The sequence below is a fragment of the Vigna unguiculata genome, chromosome 7 (assembly GCF_004118075.2).
Source record: "Vigna unguiculata cultivar IT97K-499-35 chromosome 7, ASM411807v1, whole genome shotgun sequence".
NCBI classification, from domain to species: domain Eukaryota; kingdom Viridiplantae; phylum Streptophyta; class Magnoliopsida; order Fabales; family Fabaceae; genus Vigna; species Vigna unguiculata.
Window position 1 is genome coordinate 22455531 of NC_040285.1, and position 20556 is coordinate 22476086.

General features: G+C 33.1%; 2 protein-coding genes across 2 annotated transcripts; one reads left to right on the plus strand and one right to left on the minus strand.

Moving 5' to 3' along the window:
• Nucleotides 1-1814: 1814 nt before the first annotated feature.
• On the minus strand, nucleotides 1815-3023 carry LOC114191301. The gene is made up of 2 exons (XM_028080472.1): nucleotides 2493-3023; nucleotides 1815-2363 (listed from the first exon to the last, which is right to left on the minus strand). Exons 1-2 carry the CDS (start codon nucleotides 3021-3023, stop codon nucleotides 1815-1817), a joined length of 1080 nt encoding a protein of 359 aa, XP_027936273.1.
• A 9560-nt stretch (nucleotides 3024-12583) lies between these two features.
• LOC114192695 (exopolygalacturonase clone GBGE184-like) lies at nucleotides 12584-19484 on the plus strand. Its single transcript, XM_028082480.1, has 4 exons — nucleotides 12584-12893; nucleotides 17790-18110; nucleotides 18232-18741; nucleotides 18954-19484. The coding sequence occupies exons 1-4, from the start codon at nucleotides 12711-12713 to the stop codon at nucleotides 19182-19184; spliced, it is 1245 nt and encodes a 414-aa protein (XP_027938281.1). The 5' UTR covers nucleotides 12584-12710; the 3' UTR covers nucleotides 19185-19484.
• The last annotated feature ends 1072 nt before the right edge of the window (nucleotides 19485-20556 follow it).

Sequence of the window (20556 nt, forward strand, 5' to 3'; positions counted from 1 at the left end):
TGGCACCCCCAGTTCCTTCATTCTCAGCATGGTAGGAAGCACAACTATCTCCGTCACGATATCAACCTGTTAAGGACCCAAGACCTCAAAACTCTGCACGAGAGTATCCTAGCTAATCTCCATAAAGCCGAAGCATCCAGTTTCATGCTGATGGACCAATTCAACCTCTAATCCACTCAGAAATCCCTTGACTTAGAACAAAAAGATCAAGCCTTGGCGCTTTCCCAAACTGAAACCTCTCGCCTGACCAGTGAAGTTGCCGAGCTAACAAACCAAGTAAAGAAAAAGGACGAATTGCCTCCTGATTTACATAACCAGCTAAAAACTCTAGAAGCCGAGAAGAAAAGCTGGATTTTCAAAGAAAAAGATCTTCTTAACATCTCAGAACTTCTCAAAGACCAAATCGGTTCCTCCTTGAACATGGGATTCCAACTTGCCCTTGATCAAGTCCGTGTTCTCTACCCCGATGCAGATTTATCTCCAGCGGACATCTCTAAATCCGTGGTCAACGGACAACTAGTGGATGCCGACGACTGAGACTCCATATTTTGTATCTCGGCTTATTTTTTGTATCCCCTTTTGAACCTGGCTTTTATATTTTGCTACTTCTCACTAGACTATTTATTTAACATCGCGAACAAATATTCTCAACATTTTAGTATTTAGCCTTATTTCTCCATATCTTACTGTTAAGTCCCTCGCTTATTTCTTTCCTTGAACTTTCAACTTGATAATCAAAAATTACTTACTTCTAAATCGTACAACCAATCTTAATTTAACCAACTCTTAAATAATCTCGATTGCTAACTGTTCTAAACTACACCCTTAACCGATTTCAATGCCCTATAATCTTGATTACAAACCAAGCTCTCGGTCATACCAGTTTAGCCAGTCCCTGCTAGCTAATATCTACACTTCTACTAGCTTTGACCTCGGTTATAAACTGAACTCTTAGCCAATTTCTTCTAACCAATTTCTACACTTCCACTAACATATGTCTCGGTAATAAACCGAGCTCTCAGTCATCCCAATTTAGCTAATCTCTCTTAGCCAATATCTACACTTCTACTACCTCTGACCTCGGTTATAAACCGAGCTCTCAGTCACACCAGTTTAGCCAATCTCTCCTAGCTATTATCTACACTTCTACTAGCTTTGACCTCGGTTATAAACCGAGCTCTTAGCCAATTTCTTCTAACCAATTTCTACACTTCCACTAACATATGTCTCGGTAATAAACCAAGCTCTCAGTCATCCCAATTTAACTAATCTCTCTTAGCCAATATCTACACTTCTACTACCTCTGACCTCGGTTATAAACCGAGCTCTCCGTCACAACAACTTAGCCAATTTCTATACTTCTTCTAAACCTCAAGCAACTCGGCTTGGAATAGAACACAAAGGCTCTTTTAAACCTCAAACCAATCGGCTTGGAATAGAACACAAAGGCTCTTTTAAACCTCAAACAAATCGGCTTGGAATAGAACACAAAGGCTCTTTTAAACCTAAAGCAAATTGGCTTGGAATAGAACACAAAGGCTCTTTTAAACCTCAAGCAAATCGGCTTGGAATAGAACACAAAGGCTCTTTTAAACCTCAAGCAAATCGGCTTGGAATAGAACACAAAGGCTCTTTTAAACCTCAAGCAAATCAGCTTGGAATAGAACACAAAGGATCTTTTAAACCTCAAGCAAATCGACTTGGAATAGAAAAGTAACACTGAATAACATTATATTTGAAAAATTAAAACAAAGAAAAACATCTCTATAGAACAAAACAATTTAACTAAAGTAAAAACGTAAATTCGCCGCATTCTATGTCCGTGGTATCTCTTTTCCCTCTAATGTCTCCAATTTGTAAGCTCCTTCCTCCAATACTTCTTTAACACGATAAGGCCCGGTCCACTTTGGCGCCAACTTGCTATCCATCTGAATTAACTGTGCCTTCCTTAATACCAAATCCTGTGCCTGGAAACCCCGAGGTATTACCTTAGTCTTGTAACTTCTTTCTAACCTCCTCTTCATTGCTTCACCCGAAATCTGGGCCAAGTCCCTTACTTCATCTATAACATCAAGGTTTTCCTGCAACCCAACCTCAGAAACCTCCTCATCAAGCAACCTTACTCTTCCCGTGTTTTCCATGATTTCTATCGGGATCATTGCGTCTGTGCCGTATACCAAGGTAAATGGAGTTTCTCGAGTAGACGTCTGAGGTGTGGTATGGTATGCCCATAACACTCGGTGTATCTCATTTGGCCACTCTCCTTTTGCTGCCATCAATCTTCGTTTCACACCCCTTAATATCACTTTATTAGCCGCTTCCGCTTGACCATTCGTTTGAGGATGCTCCACCGAAGAGAAAACCTACTTAATCCCAACTTCATCGCATAATTGCCTCACCTGTGAACATGCAAACTAAGTTTCATTGTCCGAAATAATTCGGTGTGGAACACCAAATCGGCATATTATATTCTTCTAGATAAATTCCTGAACCCGACTACCCGAAATCACAACAACCGGCTCGGCTTCAATCCATTTTGTAAAATATTCTACAACAACAATCAAAAACTTGAGCTGTCTCACCCCTATAGGAAACAGATCCAAAATGTCTATTCCCCAAGTGTGAAAGGGCCAAGGTGTATTAATAGAATGCAACACCTCTGGTGGTGCATGGCTCCAATCAGCATGTTTCTGACACGACTCATATTTCCTGACATACTCTATACAATCATTCTTCATAGTGGGCCAAAAGAACCCACCCTGAACTATCCGCAACATCAGTGCTCTCCCTCCAACGTGACTTCCACATATGCCCTCATGGAGTTCGGTCATGAGCCGAAATGCCTCTCTCCTACCTACGCAAATCATCAAGGGCCTAGAAAATCCATACCTAAACAAATGGTCATCGATCAGTGTATATCGACTTGAGTTTTTCTTTATTTTTCGCACCTCATTCACATCCTCAGGTAACTTGTTATCCGCAAGATAGCTTCTTAAAGGTGTCATCCAAGATTCTTCAGCCATCAAAATTCCAAGACCTGATGTTTCTCCCGCGTATCTACCCAAGGAGCTACCAATGTTTCTCTTATCACCGATTTATGCTGCCCTGGTTTTGAACAACTAGCTAACTTGGATAATAAATCAGCTCGACAATTTTGCTCTCTCGGAACATGCACAAATTCAAAGAGAACAAATTTTTTTGCAATAGATTGGATCACCTCTAAATATTTAGCTAACTGCGGATCACGAGCCTGGAACTCTCCGATCACTTGCCCTGCTACTAATGCGGAATTGCTTTTGACTAATAACCTAGCGATACCCATTTCTTTAGCTAAAAGCATCCCCGCTATCAAAGCTTCATACTCTGCTTGATTGTTACTAGCTTTGAAAGCAAATCTCAAAGATTGTTCAATCAAAACTCCCTCTGGTCCTTCTAATACTATACCAGCACCACTTCCTCTTAAATTAGAAGCTCTGTCCACTGATAAAATCCATGATATCTCTTTTACGCGCCGATCAGCGACAAGTGGTTCAGATAACTCTACTAAAAAATCAGCTAAAAACTGAGCTTTGATCGGCCCTCGTGATTCATATTGTATTCCATACTCCGAGAGCTTTATTGCCCATTTAACCAACCTTCCTGATATATCAGGTTTTTGCAGTATGTACCTGATCGGCAAATTCGTCATCACCTTGACACTATGATTTTGGAAATAATGTCTTAAACGCCGAGCCGATACCACTATAGCCAATGCAGCCTTCTCGATAGTCGGGTATCTTACCTCAGCACCATGAAGTACATTGCTTACGAAATACACAGGCTTCTGATCCCCACCAGACTCTCGTACCAATACCGAACTAACTGCATGCTCGGTCACCAAGATATATAACGCTAGATCAGCGCCCTTCTCGGGTTTGCATAATACCGGTGGTTTACTTAGATATTCTTTTAGCTTTTGAAAAGCTTCCTCGCATTGATCGGTCCATTGAAACTTTTCATTTTTCTTCAAGCATTGGAAGTAGGGAAAACCCCGATCTCCACTTTTAGCAAGAAAACGGGACAAAGCTGCCATCTTTCCCGTCAACCTTTGTACCTCTTTAACATTGCTTGGACTCCTCATATTTATGATAGCCGCACATTTGTCCGGATTAGCTTCTATTCCCCTTTCGGTGAGTAAGAAACCCAAAAACTTGCCTTAACCCCAAAAACACACTTCTCGAGGTTAAGTTTGCGCCTATATTTGTTAATCGTGACAAATAATTCCTCCAGATCTCCCTGATGCCTTTTTTCCTCTACCGAGGTGACTACCATGTCATCAATATACGCATGCACATTCCTCCCTAACATGGACACCAAAATTTGATCCATTAGCCTTTGGTATGTAGCTCCTGCGTTTTTTAACCCAAAAGGCATTACCCGATAACAATAATTAGTCATTCCTTCCATGAATGTTGTCTTATCTTCATCTAATGAATGCATTTTTATCTGGTTATAGCTTGAATATGCATCCAAGAAGCTTAACAAAGCACAACCTGATGCACTATCAACCAACGCATCTATATTAGGCAAAGGATACGAATCCTTTGGGCGTGCATTGTTTAGGTCAGTGAAATCAACACACATTCTCCACTTTCCATTCGAATTTTTTACCATCACCACATTTGCTAACCAAGTCGGATATTGTATTTCCCGGATATGAGCCGCTTCTAATAGCTTACGTACCTCCTCGGCAGTAGCCTGAGCACGATCCCTACTCAATCGTCTACATCTCTGAACTTTAGGTTTAGCCGAAGGATTAATGTTGAGTTTATGGCATTAAAATTCGGGATCTATTCCTGTCATATATGCTACACTCCAAGCAAATGAAGAAAGGTTATTTTTCAGTACTTGTACAAGTTGTTGCTCTTGCTCCAAACTCAAATCCTCTCCAATCCTTAATTTCTTGCCTTCTATGAATACTTCTTTTATCTCTCCCACGGGCTGAGGCCTTCTCTCTAAATGTACTAGTCTAAGATCTAACTCGGGATCTATGACTACATCCGCTGTGCTGACTGAATACGCAATCTTCCTTCTTGACCTTAGGCTATCTTCATAACATTTGCGAGCCACTTCCTGATTTACTGATAAAGTGAGCACTTTCCATCATCGGTAGGAAACTTCATTTTCAAATGAACCGTCGATATCACGGCTCCCAATTTATTGATAGAAGGCCTTCCTAGCAGCAAGTTGTATGATGAAGGTGCATTGACAACTATATAACGTATAAATATAGCTTTAGCATCTTCTTTGTTTCTAAAAGTCGTTCGAAGATCGACATACCCTTTAACTTCCACCTGATCTCCTGAGAAACCAACAAGTACTCCATCAAAAGGCCTTAATTGGTCTATCGGTATTTGCAGCCCTACATAGGTGTTCCAGAACATCACATCTGTCGAACTCCCTTGATCAACCAGCACTCTATGAACATTCCTTCCCATCATGATAACAGATAAGACTATAGGATCATCTTCGTGTGGAACTACTCCTTTTAGATCTTCATTTGAAAACACAATGTCCGGAACTTTCTTCGGTCTTTCGATTTTGGTCGTGGTCATGACACTCCTTACATATCTTTTCCTAGCCGAGCTGGTCTGTCCTCCTCCCACGAAATCTCCTGCTATCGTGTTAAAATCCCCCAAGACAGGTGTTTCATGCAAATCGGGGACCGGACGAGTTCCAGATGGTTCCACATCTGTATTAGCTTTTATATATTTCCCCATAAGTCCCCTATCTGCCAACATGGAGAGTTGGTTATTTAAAGTGTAACACAAATTTGTGTCATGACCTCCGGCCTAATGAAACTTACACCAAGCGTTCGGTTTGCTTCCGAGTGTTCTCCCTGTATTATTGGGATAGCGCAAATGTTTAGATATTTCTGCATCTTCTAATATTTCGGCTGGAGTCAATATGAAATCAAGGATTCTTCGAGTTCGATGATACTCGGTCTTGTGCTGTGCTACATAAGGGACGAACCGACGATCCGTCCTAGTCTGAGGTGGAGTCCTTTCTCTTCGAAAAATTTTAATATCTCGTTCACTCTTGGTATGGGTCAATGTTCTCTTGTCTCCTGCTTTTTTATGACGCATGGCCTCTTCAGTCTCTATCTCCACTGTTGCTCTTTGCCTAATCTCCATTAAGGTCTTTGGGGGGATCCGATACAAGGATTCACCGAAGGAACTGGCTCGGAGCCCCTTCACAAAGGCTTTTACAAGTAAGCCCTCGTTAGGATCGACTACTCTCATGCTAATATTGGTGAAGCGATTGAGAAACTGTTTCAATGATTCTTCAGCATACTGTCGTATGTCAAACATGTCTGTCATCTCCACTGGTTTGGCCCTATTAGCCGAAAATCTTTCCAAGAAAACACGTTTGAATTCGGCGAACGAGTTGATCGAGGAGCTCGGAATAGTGTTGAACCATTCAAGAGCAATTTCGGCTAGCGTGCCCACAAACATTTTACAACATATTGCGTCGTTCCCCCTTGATATCAACATCCGGGCCTGAAACGCTTTTAAATGTAACTCTGGATCAGAGCTTCCTGTGAAAGGTGCGATCTTTGGGATCACGAAATTCTGTGGAATCGGCTCCTCCATGATCGTATTTGCCAGAGGGTTGGCGTCGCTAACCTCGGGATTCAAACGACTGGCATATCGGTAACCAATCTTGGTGGCCTCCAGTCTGTTTTGCATCTCCTCGTTTGCCTTCCGTAGCTGTTCTTGTTGTCGAAGTGCATCTTCTAGGCGTCGGTGTGTTTCTTCAGCCTCTTTGCGTAGTCTTTCTCTCCCCCCCAGAGCCTTTTCCCGAAGAGCCTGTAGATCTTCCTCTGCTTTCTTACGGGTTTCCTCCCTCTCCTTTTCTAACTGAATTTGGTCAGCCGTTGCTTTCAGTTTGATCTCCTCATTATGTTGTTGCAGCTCCAAAATACTCCGCATTATCTATTGCCTAGCTGGCCCTTCACGTGCCGCACCTCTGCCTCTATTCATCCTCAGTTATGTCTCTTTCTGCTCGTTCTTTGAGTGGGGTTAGGATCGAGTTTTACCGGTTCCCACGGTGGGCGCCAATGTTCTGGTTCAAAAGATACAATATCCATGTTAATTTTTTTTATTATGTTTATTATTTGTTATTTGTGTCATTTTGATTAAGTGATGTATTATCATTTTTATTAGTGCATAAAAAAATAGATTCATTAGAATTTAAAAAATTGAAGTAAACAAACATTTAAAATATATTTTAATTTGAATATTTTCTTTCCTTTATTTTTTTTTAAAAAATATTTTTAAATTTTATCAACTAGGTTTCATTAATGTTTGCAGTTTGCAAATTTAATAAATGTTTTAGTTCTGATGAAATTTTATTTGGTATTCTAATTTAAAATGTAAACAATTATAATTTATTTCAAAATATTTGATATCGAAGAAACAACCATCCTCCTAATATTGAATTGTTCTGGTTCAGAAAAATACTAGATAATTCTTCACCAAAATGTTCTGGTTCAGAAAAATACTAGATCATTCTTCGCTAAAACAAAGAGAAAGTGTTTAAGACTTATTTAGGTCAAAAAACTTTCCATCCCTTGACCATGGGAGTAATCTTCTTATTTATAGAATAATTAGTTACAAATACTAGATTATACAAATAATACAAAATAAAATTATCTTTTTCTCCTAAATATCTCTAAATATAATAACAACCTTTATTAATTCCCAAAATCCTGCCAAACACGAACTTCAATTCAGTTACTATTCTCCCCCTCGGTGATGCCCCGATCTACTACTCCCGATCTGCTATATGCCAAAAATCTGTCTTGCCCAACTAAATTCTCTTAACTATCATCTCGGCCTAAAACCGAACCACTTTCTCTGGACCAGTACATGAATATTTGATAATATTATGTTTCATTTACCGTGATTTTTTTTATTATTTTATAAAAATTAATTAAAATTTATATTGAAGTAGTAAGGAAATGGATACGGGTATATGTACGAGATTATACCCGTTATCCGGTGGGGATGAGGATGGGATAAAACTTTGATACCCGTTGGGTTTGGGTATGAGAATGAAGATGAATTGTTTTTACAGGAATGGGTATGGGATAGTGAAACCCGTCCCCGCCCCGCCCCGTTGCCATCCCTATCTATGACGTGATTGATAAAATATTTTTTAAAATTATTTTATAGAAGAAATGATATTCAAATAAAATTAAAAATATTATTTAAAATTACAAAAATATAATTTATTCATATTATAATTAATAACTTAAAATAATTATTATTATTCTCAATTATAACTTGAAATAATTTATAATATAGGCGGTTTAATTTTAACTCCATATTTATTTAAATATTTTATGTTATAGCATTAATTTATTTACAAAAGATATTTATTTGAATATTATTATTATTATTATTATTATTATTATTATATAATACTAATTATTATAATAATTAATATATATATATATATAATAATATACAATGTTATCAATATTCATATAATTAAATACAAGTAAATTAAATTGTTAAAAGAGATGGACAATAAAGTAATTTTAATACGATAATCTGGCTTTCCCTTCACATCTCTTCATTTTAGAGAGTGTCAAATTTTGCAACTCACTTGCAAATCCACACTTTCAAATCAGCGCAAACAAGTAAATCCAAACACGTTTTCAAGTCATTTTTCATTCGCATGAACATTACTCATGCGAATCTAAACACAACATAAAATCACTAATTAAGGATAATTAATACACATTGAATCTATAGTTAACTTTGATACTGAATGAAATATGTCCTAATCATAATTAATGCAGTTTTATTTTATTTAAAAGACAAGAATACCTATAAGCATTGTACAATTGTGTTAATATCTTTATCTAATGTTGACTGATAAATTAAAAAATAATTGAATAATAAAATAATTATATGTTAATGTTGCTAAAAATTAAAATATAATTAAACATAAAAAAGTTTAAATTAACATAAAAACCAACAAAAAATAATATTAAACATCTAAAAAGTAAAAAGAAAAATCAATTAAAAAATCAATTTGATTTAATTGAGTTTCCAAAATACTTATTTTTATTGCTTAGAGATTTCAAAGGATATTTTTATCTTTATAAAATTTGTTATATGCATTTATATTATTTTAATTAATAGAATTAATTATTCTAGTTTTCAATGTAAAAATAATGGAATCAATGCGCATTAATTATTCCTTAACCAGTACTCTAAGGGCACCGGTTAACATTCTCCTATATTGAAACTCCATTTTGTTTGGACACTTTGCTCTAGGTCTCTAGTTGGGATTAGCTCAACCTATTGAGTTGTGGAGTTCTTAGCTTTGGAAAAAGTTATTTTAAGGTAAGGGAATTTAGTAAAAATAAAGAGATAGTATTTATTAAATTTTGGTATTAATAATGTTGTGATATTAAATCTTGTGTAATGGATTGACTCAGTTATGATTATTTTGACCCCTTTGTTGAATCCATATTGTTATATTTTTTTATAGGTGATGGTGAGGCGAGTGTGGAATTGATGAGATAATGAATTTTATTTAGTGAAGTGATACACTTTGTTTGGTTTTTATTGTTTTGAGTTGCATAGTTCAAGTAAATTGATTTATAATGTATAAACAATGTCACTTAAATTGTCTAAGCTGGTTTTGCATTGAATTGAACTTTGATGGCATAATTTTTGGATTTTTTTATTAAGCTATTTTCTTCCTTGTGTTGATTGGATAATTTGTAATGTAGCTTTTCTAAAGAAATAGGATCAGATAGAATAAATTGTTTATGTTTGGCATGTTTGGCATGTTTAATTCAAATTTGGTACATTGATATATTGAAACATTTTTGAAAAGAAATGAGCCTATATGGCATAAGAAAGCCTTGAAATAACTTGGATGTACCAATGAACCAGATTAAAACACATTAAAACTCTTAACTATTATATAGCATTGGGCGGTATCACATAACCACTAGGTGTCAAGCGAAAAACTCAAATAAGTGCGTTCCGGAGGCTCAGGGTGATGGTAGTACCCTAGAATCGTTGGGCTCTCGAAAATCAATGTTTTTAATGCCATGGCGTCGGGCGCCACTCTAAGATCGTCTGTTGGTTTTGCTTTTGCGCTCTTTCAGTAAAATTTTGATTCAGACTTCATTAACTGTTGGAATGGGTTGAAATTTTGAGGTAGTTCTTGAAATATGTTTTTTCACTTTGATCGTTATGATATTTGATTAGAGGTTTGTGGTTAGAGAAATTCTTTTCACTGTTTCGATATAATATTTGGTAATATTATATCTTAATATTATGCTAATGCAATAGAACATAAATGATGAACTATTTATATTTACATTGAAATAAATAATATGTGATGAGTTCAAATTAAGGTAAGATACATATGTATGACATATTGTGATGATTTAAGTTCATATGAGAAAGTGATGTGTGAATTATTATCTGGATGTGTGAATGTAGTGACTCCTAAGGACAAAGTCCTACATTGATGTGATATGATGTGATGATATGATATGTGGTGTATTGAGAGAGATTTTGTAGAGACTATTTTGACTATGCTAATATCGTACTCATGTAGATGAAAATATCTAGTTGTGAGAGTTGAAAGAAGTTCCTACAATATAGAGTTTTGATATGAAAAGGATTAGACCTCAAAGATATAAGGAATTGAGCTGTGAGGGTTGCATTGTGACGATTGAGCCTTAGAGTTGTGTTATGATAGATAATTGATTCTTGCTAAACTATTGATTTCAAATTCGATGATGAACTTTGTATGTGATATAATTTGGATTGTTTAACTATATTTATAATAGAGGTCAGGGGAGCTTGATAAATGGTGGATATGTAACTAGTTTATAGGCTAATTATGTATATTCGATGAAAAATATTGATTTTGATTTGATGATGGAATTGACATATGTAGTATTGTTAATTTTCACTAGTTTACCTTTTATTTTTGGGTTCGTGTGATATCCACCTACGATGATAGTATATTATACATAATGTTTATATATGTACATATTTTTATTATATTTGATAGAAACTCCTAAATGAATTTTATATTTATATTTCTTTTGAAAAAAAAAAGATTGAAACAAATTCTAGGAGAAATGTAAATATATTATGTAAACTAGCGTACACAGAGACGTGACATTTTTTAAATATACATGATAGTGATATTATATTAATAGGTGAGGATAATGTAATGTTATTAAGTTAATGTATAAAATAAAATTATATTTGTTAAAAATAAAGTGAAATATATAAAAAAAATGAGGGAATAATTGTTGATAAATAGAGAAAAAGAGAAAAGCAGAGATAGACGATATTATAAAAAAAATTGTAAAAATAACGGTCAATTTTCAAAAATTTAATAAATAATTATATTTTAAAGGGTAAAATTAGTATTTTTAAATGTGGACACAATAGAAGGAATTCTCTTTATAAATGTTACATATACATATTCCATGATGTTATTATTCGTTATTAATCATGTGATGAACATTGATAAAACAAATAATTATTATTATTACATTTTATTTTCTAAATTATATATGACTTGTTATATAAAAGCTATTTTCTTTTTTACTTATAATTATTTTCTAGTATATCTAAATACAAATTTTGGTAGTTCCACTTCAATATTTAGCAACTACTTTCCATTCAACAACAAATATTTACATAAGGTGTTTTAAAAAAATAGAATTTGTCTGAAGTGAATTGAATTTAAAATATTTTTATCCTACTTCAATAAATTATTTTGCTCAAATTGAATAATGATTTTTGAGTTCGTTATTTCTTTATTTTTTGGTTTTTATAAGATTTATTTTGAAAATATTTTTCAAATTTTAAGAAATCTTAAATAAAAATTTGGAAACTAAATAACGTTTACTTATTTTATAAAATACTATTTGAAAAATATGTAAGAAGAAAATCAAACACACAGGTTACAGAATTAGTGTGTTTCAAGGTAAAGACAAGATAATTTTACTTATAAAAAAATTAGGAAAAAAACTAGGTTAATTGAGTTCATTGTAAAATAGAAATTAAATTATCTTGAAAATTGAAATGTAAATTTGTATTAAATATTTTAATAAAAATTAAATTGTTTCATCCAAATTAATTCAATTATTAAATATTTTAATTTTTTAAAATGGTTGAAATTTGTGGTCCAGACACACCATCTAAATGATTATATTGTGCATTTTCTCTCCCTTTTGGAAAAGATTCAGCACAATTACACTTATGTTGTATTATATAAATTTGAGAGATCTCGGTGCAAGGAGAGATTCAAAAGAAGAGATCTAACTATTTAAGATTTTCCGTAGTCAAAGTGATAACTGTAGCTAAATGTAGAGATAGGCAATGCTAAATTAAAGAAAAGCTAAATCAAACTAATTAAAAACTAGCATATTGCGAGTAACAAGGGATGGCCCAAAGATAGATTTGATATTGGCAGAGGAGGTAAATTATGTTGTATATAAATATTTAAAGTCGCGTGTTAAGAAATCTCTTCCCAAAACGTAGAATACAGGTTCTAAATTGCAGTTCCGTGACAATAACAGCATCCTTAACCTAATACAAAAAATCACATAAGCTGCAATTTAAAACCTCAACATTCTGTGTTTTTGAGGTTAGAGCTGGTGATCAATCACCATGGCTACGGCGAAAGCCATTTTTTTCTTCGGCATTGCTTTGCTATCTTGCAGTTTGATAGGTGCATCGCGTGGCCTTGAGAATCGCCGTAGTGTCTTCCTTCCAATTCTAAATAGTGATCCAAAAGTTTTTGACGTCACAAAATTCGGTGCTGTGGCAGATGGCAAGACAGACAATATTGATGTGAGTTTAATCTATTTCATTACCTTCCTAAGTACTCTTAATATTTCTTCAATGTATCTAATCTCTATAAAATTTGGTAACAACACATTATTCAACACTCTTACCCCTTAATGTGTTTTTCTTAAATTTCTGAAACTTCTCTTATTGTCTAAAACCTCTCCTTAGGCAAAGTTTTTTTTATCAAGAGTTATGTGTTTTTTTCTTCCAATGTAGAGTGAAATTTTTATTATGACGATGATTTACAATGTATTTTCACTACAAGAAAATTTCAAAATAATAAATTTTAGTGATCAAAAGTTTGTTTAGATACCAATTTAGAGGCTAATTTTTTTGGTAGTCAAAACCTTGATAATTAATATTAGTTACCAATTTAAAGACTAATTTATAACAAAACTATTTTAGTTACCAATTTAGAGAGTAATTATAAATTTTTATTCATAATAGAAACTATTTTAGTTACTAAAAATTTTTAATTTATAAATTGATATCTAAATTGGTAACTATAGTGACTAATTATTTTTAGTCACTAAAATTGGTCATTATTTATAAATTTTCTTGTAGTGTTTGTCTCTTCACTAAAATCTTCAAGTATTCTCTTGAACCCAACTAAAATCTTCAAGTATTCTCTTCAACCCAATTGCTTGTTGGGTTTTTAAGTTAATCAAAATATATTCAACATATGAAAAAAGATTGAGACTCATATTGTTTCTTCTTTGTACACCATGAAAATTACTCAAGAGCAAGTGATAAAACATTTCCATAAGTGTTTTCATATCATTCATGCATCTTGCCCAATCACTACTGAAAAAACCATCTAAAATTGCTCTAATTTTATTGTCACATTTTATCACATAGCTCAAGGTACATTGAATGTATCTTAGTACCCTTTTTGTTGCACCTAAACAAATATGGCTTGGATAATTCATGAACCAAAAGAGTAAACTTATTGCAAACATCATAACATGCCTAGTAGGACAAAATAAATTACCAAGTATACCTCTATAGTTTCTAGGATTAACTTTTCTTCTTCCATCTTCTTTCTTTAACCTTTCATTCACGACCAATATTGAATCAATTGGATCACATTCAAACTTTCCAAACTTTTTCAATATTCTCAACCTATTTCTTTATTTTTTTTACAAAGTCTCCTTCATTATCTTGATGAATTTTTAATCCAAGAAAATGATAAAACAAGCCTAGATTGTCCATCTCAAATCTCTCTATTATTTCAATTCTAAAATCGTCAGACATTTGTAAGTTGTTTCAAGTAAAGATTGAGTCATCTAGATACAATGTAACAATTAAGTTATCATTCCTACCTTCTTGTTTGACATATAAGGTACGCCTATTCTTGCTCTTCATAAAACCATATTAATGAAATAGTTATCAGTTTGTTATATCATTTGAAGCTTGTTTCAACCTCTAAAGTGGTTTCTTCACTTTATAAACCTTCTGTTCTTAGCCTTTAATGAAATATCTCTCATTGTTGTTATATCATGCTCTTAAAGCTTTTTTCAATCCTTAAAGGACTTTCTTCACTTCATTGGTAAATTTTGTCAGTCAATTTCGTCAGAAATTTAGAATTCCTATTACGAACAATTTTTTCGTCAATAAATTCATCGGTAAAATAACCCAATATTTTTTTGCCAAGTCTGAGGAGATTTTTTTATATATTAATAAAGAGAGATGTGTGAGAAGAAGAGGAGAACGAATAGGAGAGGAAGCTGGAGCCAATGGAGGCAGAGTGTTGATGACACAACAAATATGGCAGCTAGAGTTGGAAGAGGAATATAAGGAGGAAGAGGAAGTAGTGAAGGAGGAGAAAGATGAGGGGAGGAGGAGAAGGAGCCATAGGTGCGAATGTGACAGTGGATGTAGTGATGACAACGACAATAGAAGAGGAGGGGGGCAAGGAAGGGAGGAAAGGAGGAGGAAAAAAAAGGAAAAGAGGAAGAAAAAAAAGAGGAAAGAGGGAGGAAGAAGAAGATCAAATTGCCATTACTGACAATTAGAATCCATCGTTAATTACTGATAGATATTTATAAAAGGATATTTATCGACGAATTTGTTGTCGTCGATAATTACTGTTGGATTTATCGATTTGTTAGTAAAATTTATTGACAAAAATTCTACCAACATATTTTTTGTCATTAGTAATTCGTCAGTAAACTTGAATTACCAACAATTTTTTCCTATTATCGAAAGATTATGTTTGTCGATAATTAGCAATTCTCTTGTAGTGAATGGTGTCTATCCATGCCAAGGTGCGAAAGTCTCTTCAAAATCAACATCAGGTTGTTATGAATAGCACTTTGCAAGAAGTCTTACTTTATTCTTTCGAAGTGGGTCATCGTTTGGGTTATGCTTTACTTTGTATACTCATTTCCTACCAATAGTTTCTTTGTCTTTTGGGTTCTTAGTCAACTTCCATGTTTTATTCTTTTTAATAAATTTATTTGCATAGCCTTCCTCCAAACTTCTTCTTTAATTGTCTCTTCGCTCAAAGTTTTCTAGTTCTACAATATAATAATTGCTCCTTGGACAAATATCACTAAAAGTCCTCATTTCATTAGGAGTTGAACTTAGAGATGAGGGACTTGGAGTTGAAAAACTCGACAAGGGTGAGGAACTTAATGTAATTGGGAGTAATTCCTCATTTTCATATTGACCATTTTCTGATATTGAACTTTGAGAAATAGTTGTTATTTGTTTTTTTCTCTACCCTCTTTTCTTGTCAATTCAAAAAAGTCTTGTTATCAAATATCGTGTCTCGACTAATTATCACCTACTTAATCTTCAAGTTGTAAAGTTTATAGTCCTTTGTCATGGAACTATAACTCATAAATATGCATATCTCACTTTATTCTTCAAGCATCACTCTCTTTAGTTTTGAAACTCTAGCATATGAGACACATCTAAAATTTTTAATATGGTTCACCAAAGGTTTTCTTCCACTCCATGTTTTAATTGGGGTCATGTTCCAAACAACTTTGATCTCCTTTCTCAAACAACATGGACTTTGCAATCTCCATGTTCAGTTCTTTCTGTTATATACGCCATTGTTTTTAGTGGTATAACCAACTATTAATTGTCTTTCTTCTCATTACAAGAAAACTCTCAATTAGAAACAAATTTTTTAGAAATCAATTTTAAAAACAAAAAATAGTTAGTCATTATAGTGACAAATTTAGATATCAATTTACAAAATTAAAAATTATTGGTTACTAACATCGTCACTATTATGAATAAAAAAATATAATTGGTCAATAATTAATTAGAGACTAATTTAAAAACTAATTCATTTGGTAGCCAAAATCTTGGTAGTTAATTTTAAAGATCAATTTAGTGACCAATTATAATTTTTTATTTATAATAGTGACTATTTTAGTGACCAATAATTTTTAGTTTTGTAACTTGATATTTAATATATCACTATAATTACTAACGATTCTTGATCACTAATATTTAGGTGTTTTCTTGTAGTGACTCTTCATTCTCACAAAAAAAAAAAAAATCGAATTCATTGGAGAGATATTCATTTCCTTTGTCACTTGTCCCAAAGACTTTTATAAATCTACCATTTTTTTTTCTCAACATTGTCTTGCGAGTAAATCAATAAATAAAATAAAGTATCCATTTTTACCATGGGAAAGGGTTTTCATTAGACGACACATGTGCACTAATTTTAACAGTTCTTTGACTCTTGTTCCATCCTTTGGAAATGGTCGTTGATGATGCTTCTCAAGCATGTATCTTTATACACTTTATTTTTATTCACAATATTTAGCAACCCAATCATCATGTTCTTTTGAGAAAGCAAGATTAGACCATTGTAATGTAATTTAAATGTGCAAGCCTCCTGTGCCATAAACAAGAGTCATTGAAATAACTTTGACTCCTTGCTTTGTTGTAACTCCGATTGACTTTGCCTTCTACTTCAACATGTTTCCCAATGCCTAATTTAAATTTTAGGCAAATGAAGAATCCATATTATCAAAAGCTTCTTTATATCCAGTTATATAGTTGTTGTAACCATTGTGTAAATGTCACATATTTTTATCTTCTTGAAATTTTGCCTTTACCATATTGAACCTCTTTCAAACTTATGTTGAAAAGTATTTCATATTTCCTTAGACTCTCATGATATTTGAAAATATGGCTAGTGAGACTCCATTTTAGTCATTCCAAAAACTCTAGCATCTATGATTTTCTTCCTTTTCATTTATGCGTGTTGTGCATATTTAGCGGCTTTAGTAGGTTGATTATCATATTTTATTTGCATGAACTATGAGACATCCAAATATGTAAAAAACGTTTTCATTTTAATGATTAAAAATCATAATTTTCTCGTTAAAATAAATGAATTTACACACTGTTATAAACTGTGGTGCTCGAGGTTGAAGTGTAGCCATTGTACTTCACTTTTATTTTTATTTTTTTGTTGCAATGCCACTTTATTGGGAGGTGCAATATATTTTGTAGTGTTTAGAAAAAGAGGAATAAAAAATCTTTCTTTCTTGTAGATTAAAAATAAAACTTTTAGAATTCTGTAAGAATACTCGTACAAGGTCACGTGAAGACCATTGAATGTTTTTAATACCCATTCTATCTATGTTAAACTTTGTGGGTAAAGAAAAATATAGTAAGAATTGCAATTTTTTTTTATTAACGTCATTTAGCGTGGATAATTTATTTTTAAAAGAAAAAAATAATGATATATTAATAAATAAAATAATAATATTATGATTTTTATTTTTTGACTTTTATAACTCCTCTATATGAATTAGTGTGAATAATTGATTAATGTTTTATTATTTTTATTTTTTTTAAATATCAATAATTGATTAAGGACGAGATGTTTAAGGAATGATATTATGTGGTTATATGTATATGCAGGCATTTAGGGCTGCATGGGGAGCTGCATGCAAGAACAGCACTACTCGAGCAAAGGTTTTGATCCCAGAAGGCACTTATCGTACTGCTCAAACTATGTTCGCGGGGCCATGTAGCAGCCCAAAGCCTATAACCGTTGAAGTTAAAGGAACTGTTAAAGCCAACACAGATCCATCTGAGTATGTGAGTCCAGAATGGTTCACCTTCCAAGAAATTGATGCCCTTGTTTTGACTGGGCGAGGAGTTTTCGATGGCCAAGGACCTGCTATGTGGCCATTCAACGACTGCAAGCACACTAAAAAAGATTGTTCTCCCCTCCCTTCTGTAAGCATGCTCTTATTATTATCGATCCAAGTTTTATATGTAAATTTTATTTTATAAGATTCTTGCATAACAATGGAATGGATATGGCTTAAATGAAAGTTTATGAATGCATGCAATGCAGTCTCTGAAATTCTACAAGGTCAACAACTCTGTGGTCACAGGCATCACTTCGTTGAACAGCATGCAGATCCACTTTCACATTCATGGGTGTAGAAACGTTTCACTGTATAAACTGAACATAACAGCGCCGGGAAACAGTCCCAACACAGACGGCATTCACATAAGTTCCAGCGACATGATCAAGGTCTTCAGCAGCGTTATCGGAACCGGTGATGACTGTATTTCCATTGGACACAGCACCACTAACCTTACCGTCTATAACATCACCTGCGGCCCCGGTCACGGCATCAGTATCGGAAGCCTTGGCAAGAGGCCGGAGGAGCGAACTGTCAACGGCGTTACCGTTACCAATTGCACGTTCGTCAACACCACCAACGGTGCCAGAATCAAAACCTGGATCGGGACAGTGGCAGCGGAAGTTAAGAACGTTACCTATGAAGACATCATCATGAAGGATGTTCAGAATCCCGTTGTCATTGACCAGAGTTATGGCTCCAGATTGTCCAGAGCGGTAAGTAACTTAACCATGAAATCCTGCAATATGCAACTTTGGTATGAGATACAAAAAAGGGACAAATTAAGCTTTTATGTACCATAGTTTTTAACGCTGAAAGCTAAAGATAGATAATTTATGAATGATTTCAATGTTGTTTAAGAATTGAACTTGAGAATATTCCTTCCTTCTTTACTTGTTTTGTAATCTAACTATGTAAAAATGTTCAGCCATCAACTTCGGTATGGAAGATCAGCGATATTCATTTCCGCAAGATAAAAGGAACTACAGTGTCAAACATAGCTGTGTCTCTGCAATGCAGCACTCGGAACCCGTGCGAGGGTGTGGAGGTTGCCGATGTAGATTTGGATTTTTCCGGTCGACGTAATACAACTTTCATATCCTCTTGTTCAAATGCAAAAGCTATTTTTGGAGGGATATTAAATCCACCACCATGTTAGATTTTCCACCTTGTTTACAATTTAAGTAAACCAGTGAGAAAAATCAGAACTCTAATTTCTTTTTGGAGAATTTGACATACCACTTTTAAATTTTTTATGCCCTTCCAACACCAGTTAAAAATTAATATTTTTTAAGTTTATAGTTGAATGATCTTAAATCATTTGAATGTTAGTATAAAAATATTATTTATTGGTGTTGGATGAGTGTGAAGGAAAAGATAAGGTGTTTGTTTAGCACCACCCTATTTCTTTTACCTGTAGTTTACATGGAATGGAATTTCTTACAGCTACTTCATGTTAAGTATGTAGTTAGATGTTACAATTAGTTTTTGCAACAATTTATAGTGAAAATAAAAGTAGAATGACAATGTAGAATGAAACCTTGTCTTCATTAGCAACAATTTAGGAAGTTAATATGATTTTTTTTTTAAATTTCATTTATCATTCAAAATACAAAAGCTATATTGTTTCCCATGCTTATTTTGTAAACAACTAGTATAAATTATATTAATTTAAGTTTATCAAAATATAATTATACACCAAAATAAAACTTCTAAATATTGACAAATTTTAGTAACCAATAACTATTAGTAACTATAGTGACCAATAATTTTTAGTCACTATAGTGACCAATTAGATACTTACAAAACTAAAAATCATTTGTCTTTAAAATTAGTTATCGTGGTTTGACTACATAAGAAAATTGGTCACTAAAAATGAGCAATCTAAGCTTTAGCTACCAAAATGAGTTGGTTTTTAAATTAGTTTCTAATTAATTAGTGACTAATTTTGTGACAAATTATAATTTTTTTTATTTATAATAGTGATTAGTTTAGTAACCAATAATTTTTAATTTTGTAAAAGTGGTATTTAAATTTATCACTATATAGTGACTAACTACTTTCGGTTTCTAAATTTGGTTTCTAATTTTGGTTTCTAATTGTGAATTTTCTTATTATGTATAATTTAATGTAAACTTTTTATTTTAGTTAAATAATAATATTTTGATTGTTTTGATGATGAAAATGTGTAAATTATTTATATATTTTTAATAAAATACACTGTATAAAATCATTTTGAACAATATATTAAAATTGAGTTAATCTAAGAATTTAAGTTTAATTTTAAATGAAATATTAGTTAAACAATGTAAAAAAATTGTAAATAGTAAACTTTCTAGTAATAAAATGGATGAGCGATACATAAAGTAAAAAAATTGGTCATTAAATACTAATTTATAAACTAAAAATTATTGGTAAGTAAAATAATTTAAAAATATTATAATTGGTCTCTAAATTGTAACTAAAATAATTTATATTATGACCATTAAATTAGTCACTATTATTAGCTACCTAATTTTTGTCTACAAAAG

Coding starts and splice junctions, on each gene's coding strand:
- LOC114192695 (XM_028082480.1), top strand. CDS start 12,711: ATGGCTACGGCGAAAGCCATTTTTTTCTTCGGCATTGCTTTGCTATCT. Junction 18,111..18,231: donor ATTGTTCTCCCCTCCCTTCT/GTAAGCATGCTC, acceptor CATGCAATGCAG/TCTCTGAAATTCTACAAGGT. Junction 18,742..18,953: donor GCTCCAGATTGTCCAGAGCG/GTAAGTAACTTA, acceptor AAAAATGTTCAG/CCATCAACTTCGGTATGGAA.
- LOC114191301 (XM_028080472.1), bottom strand. CDS start 3,023: ATGGCTGAAGAATCTTGGATGACACCTTTAAGAAGCTATCTTGCGGAT. Junction 2,364..2,492: donor TTGTGATTTCGGGTAGTCGG/GTTCAGGAATTT, acceptor GGGATTAAGTAG/GTTTTCTCTTCGGTGGAGCA.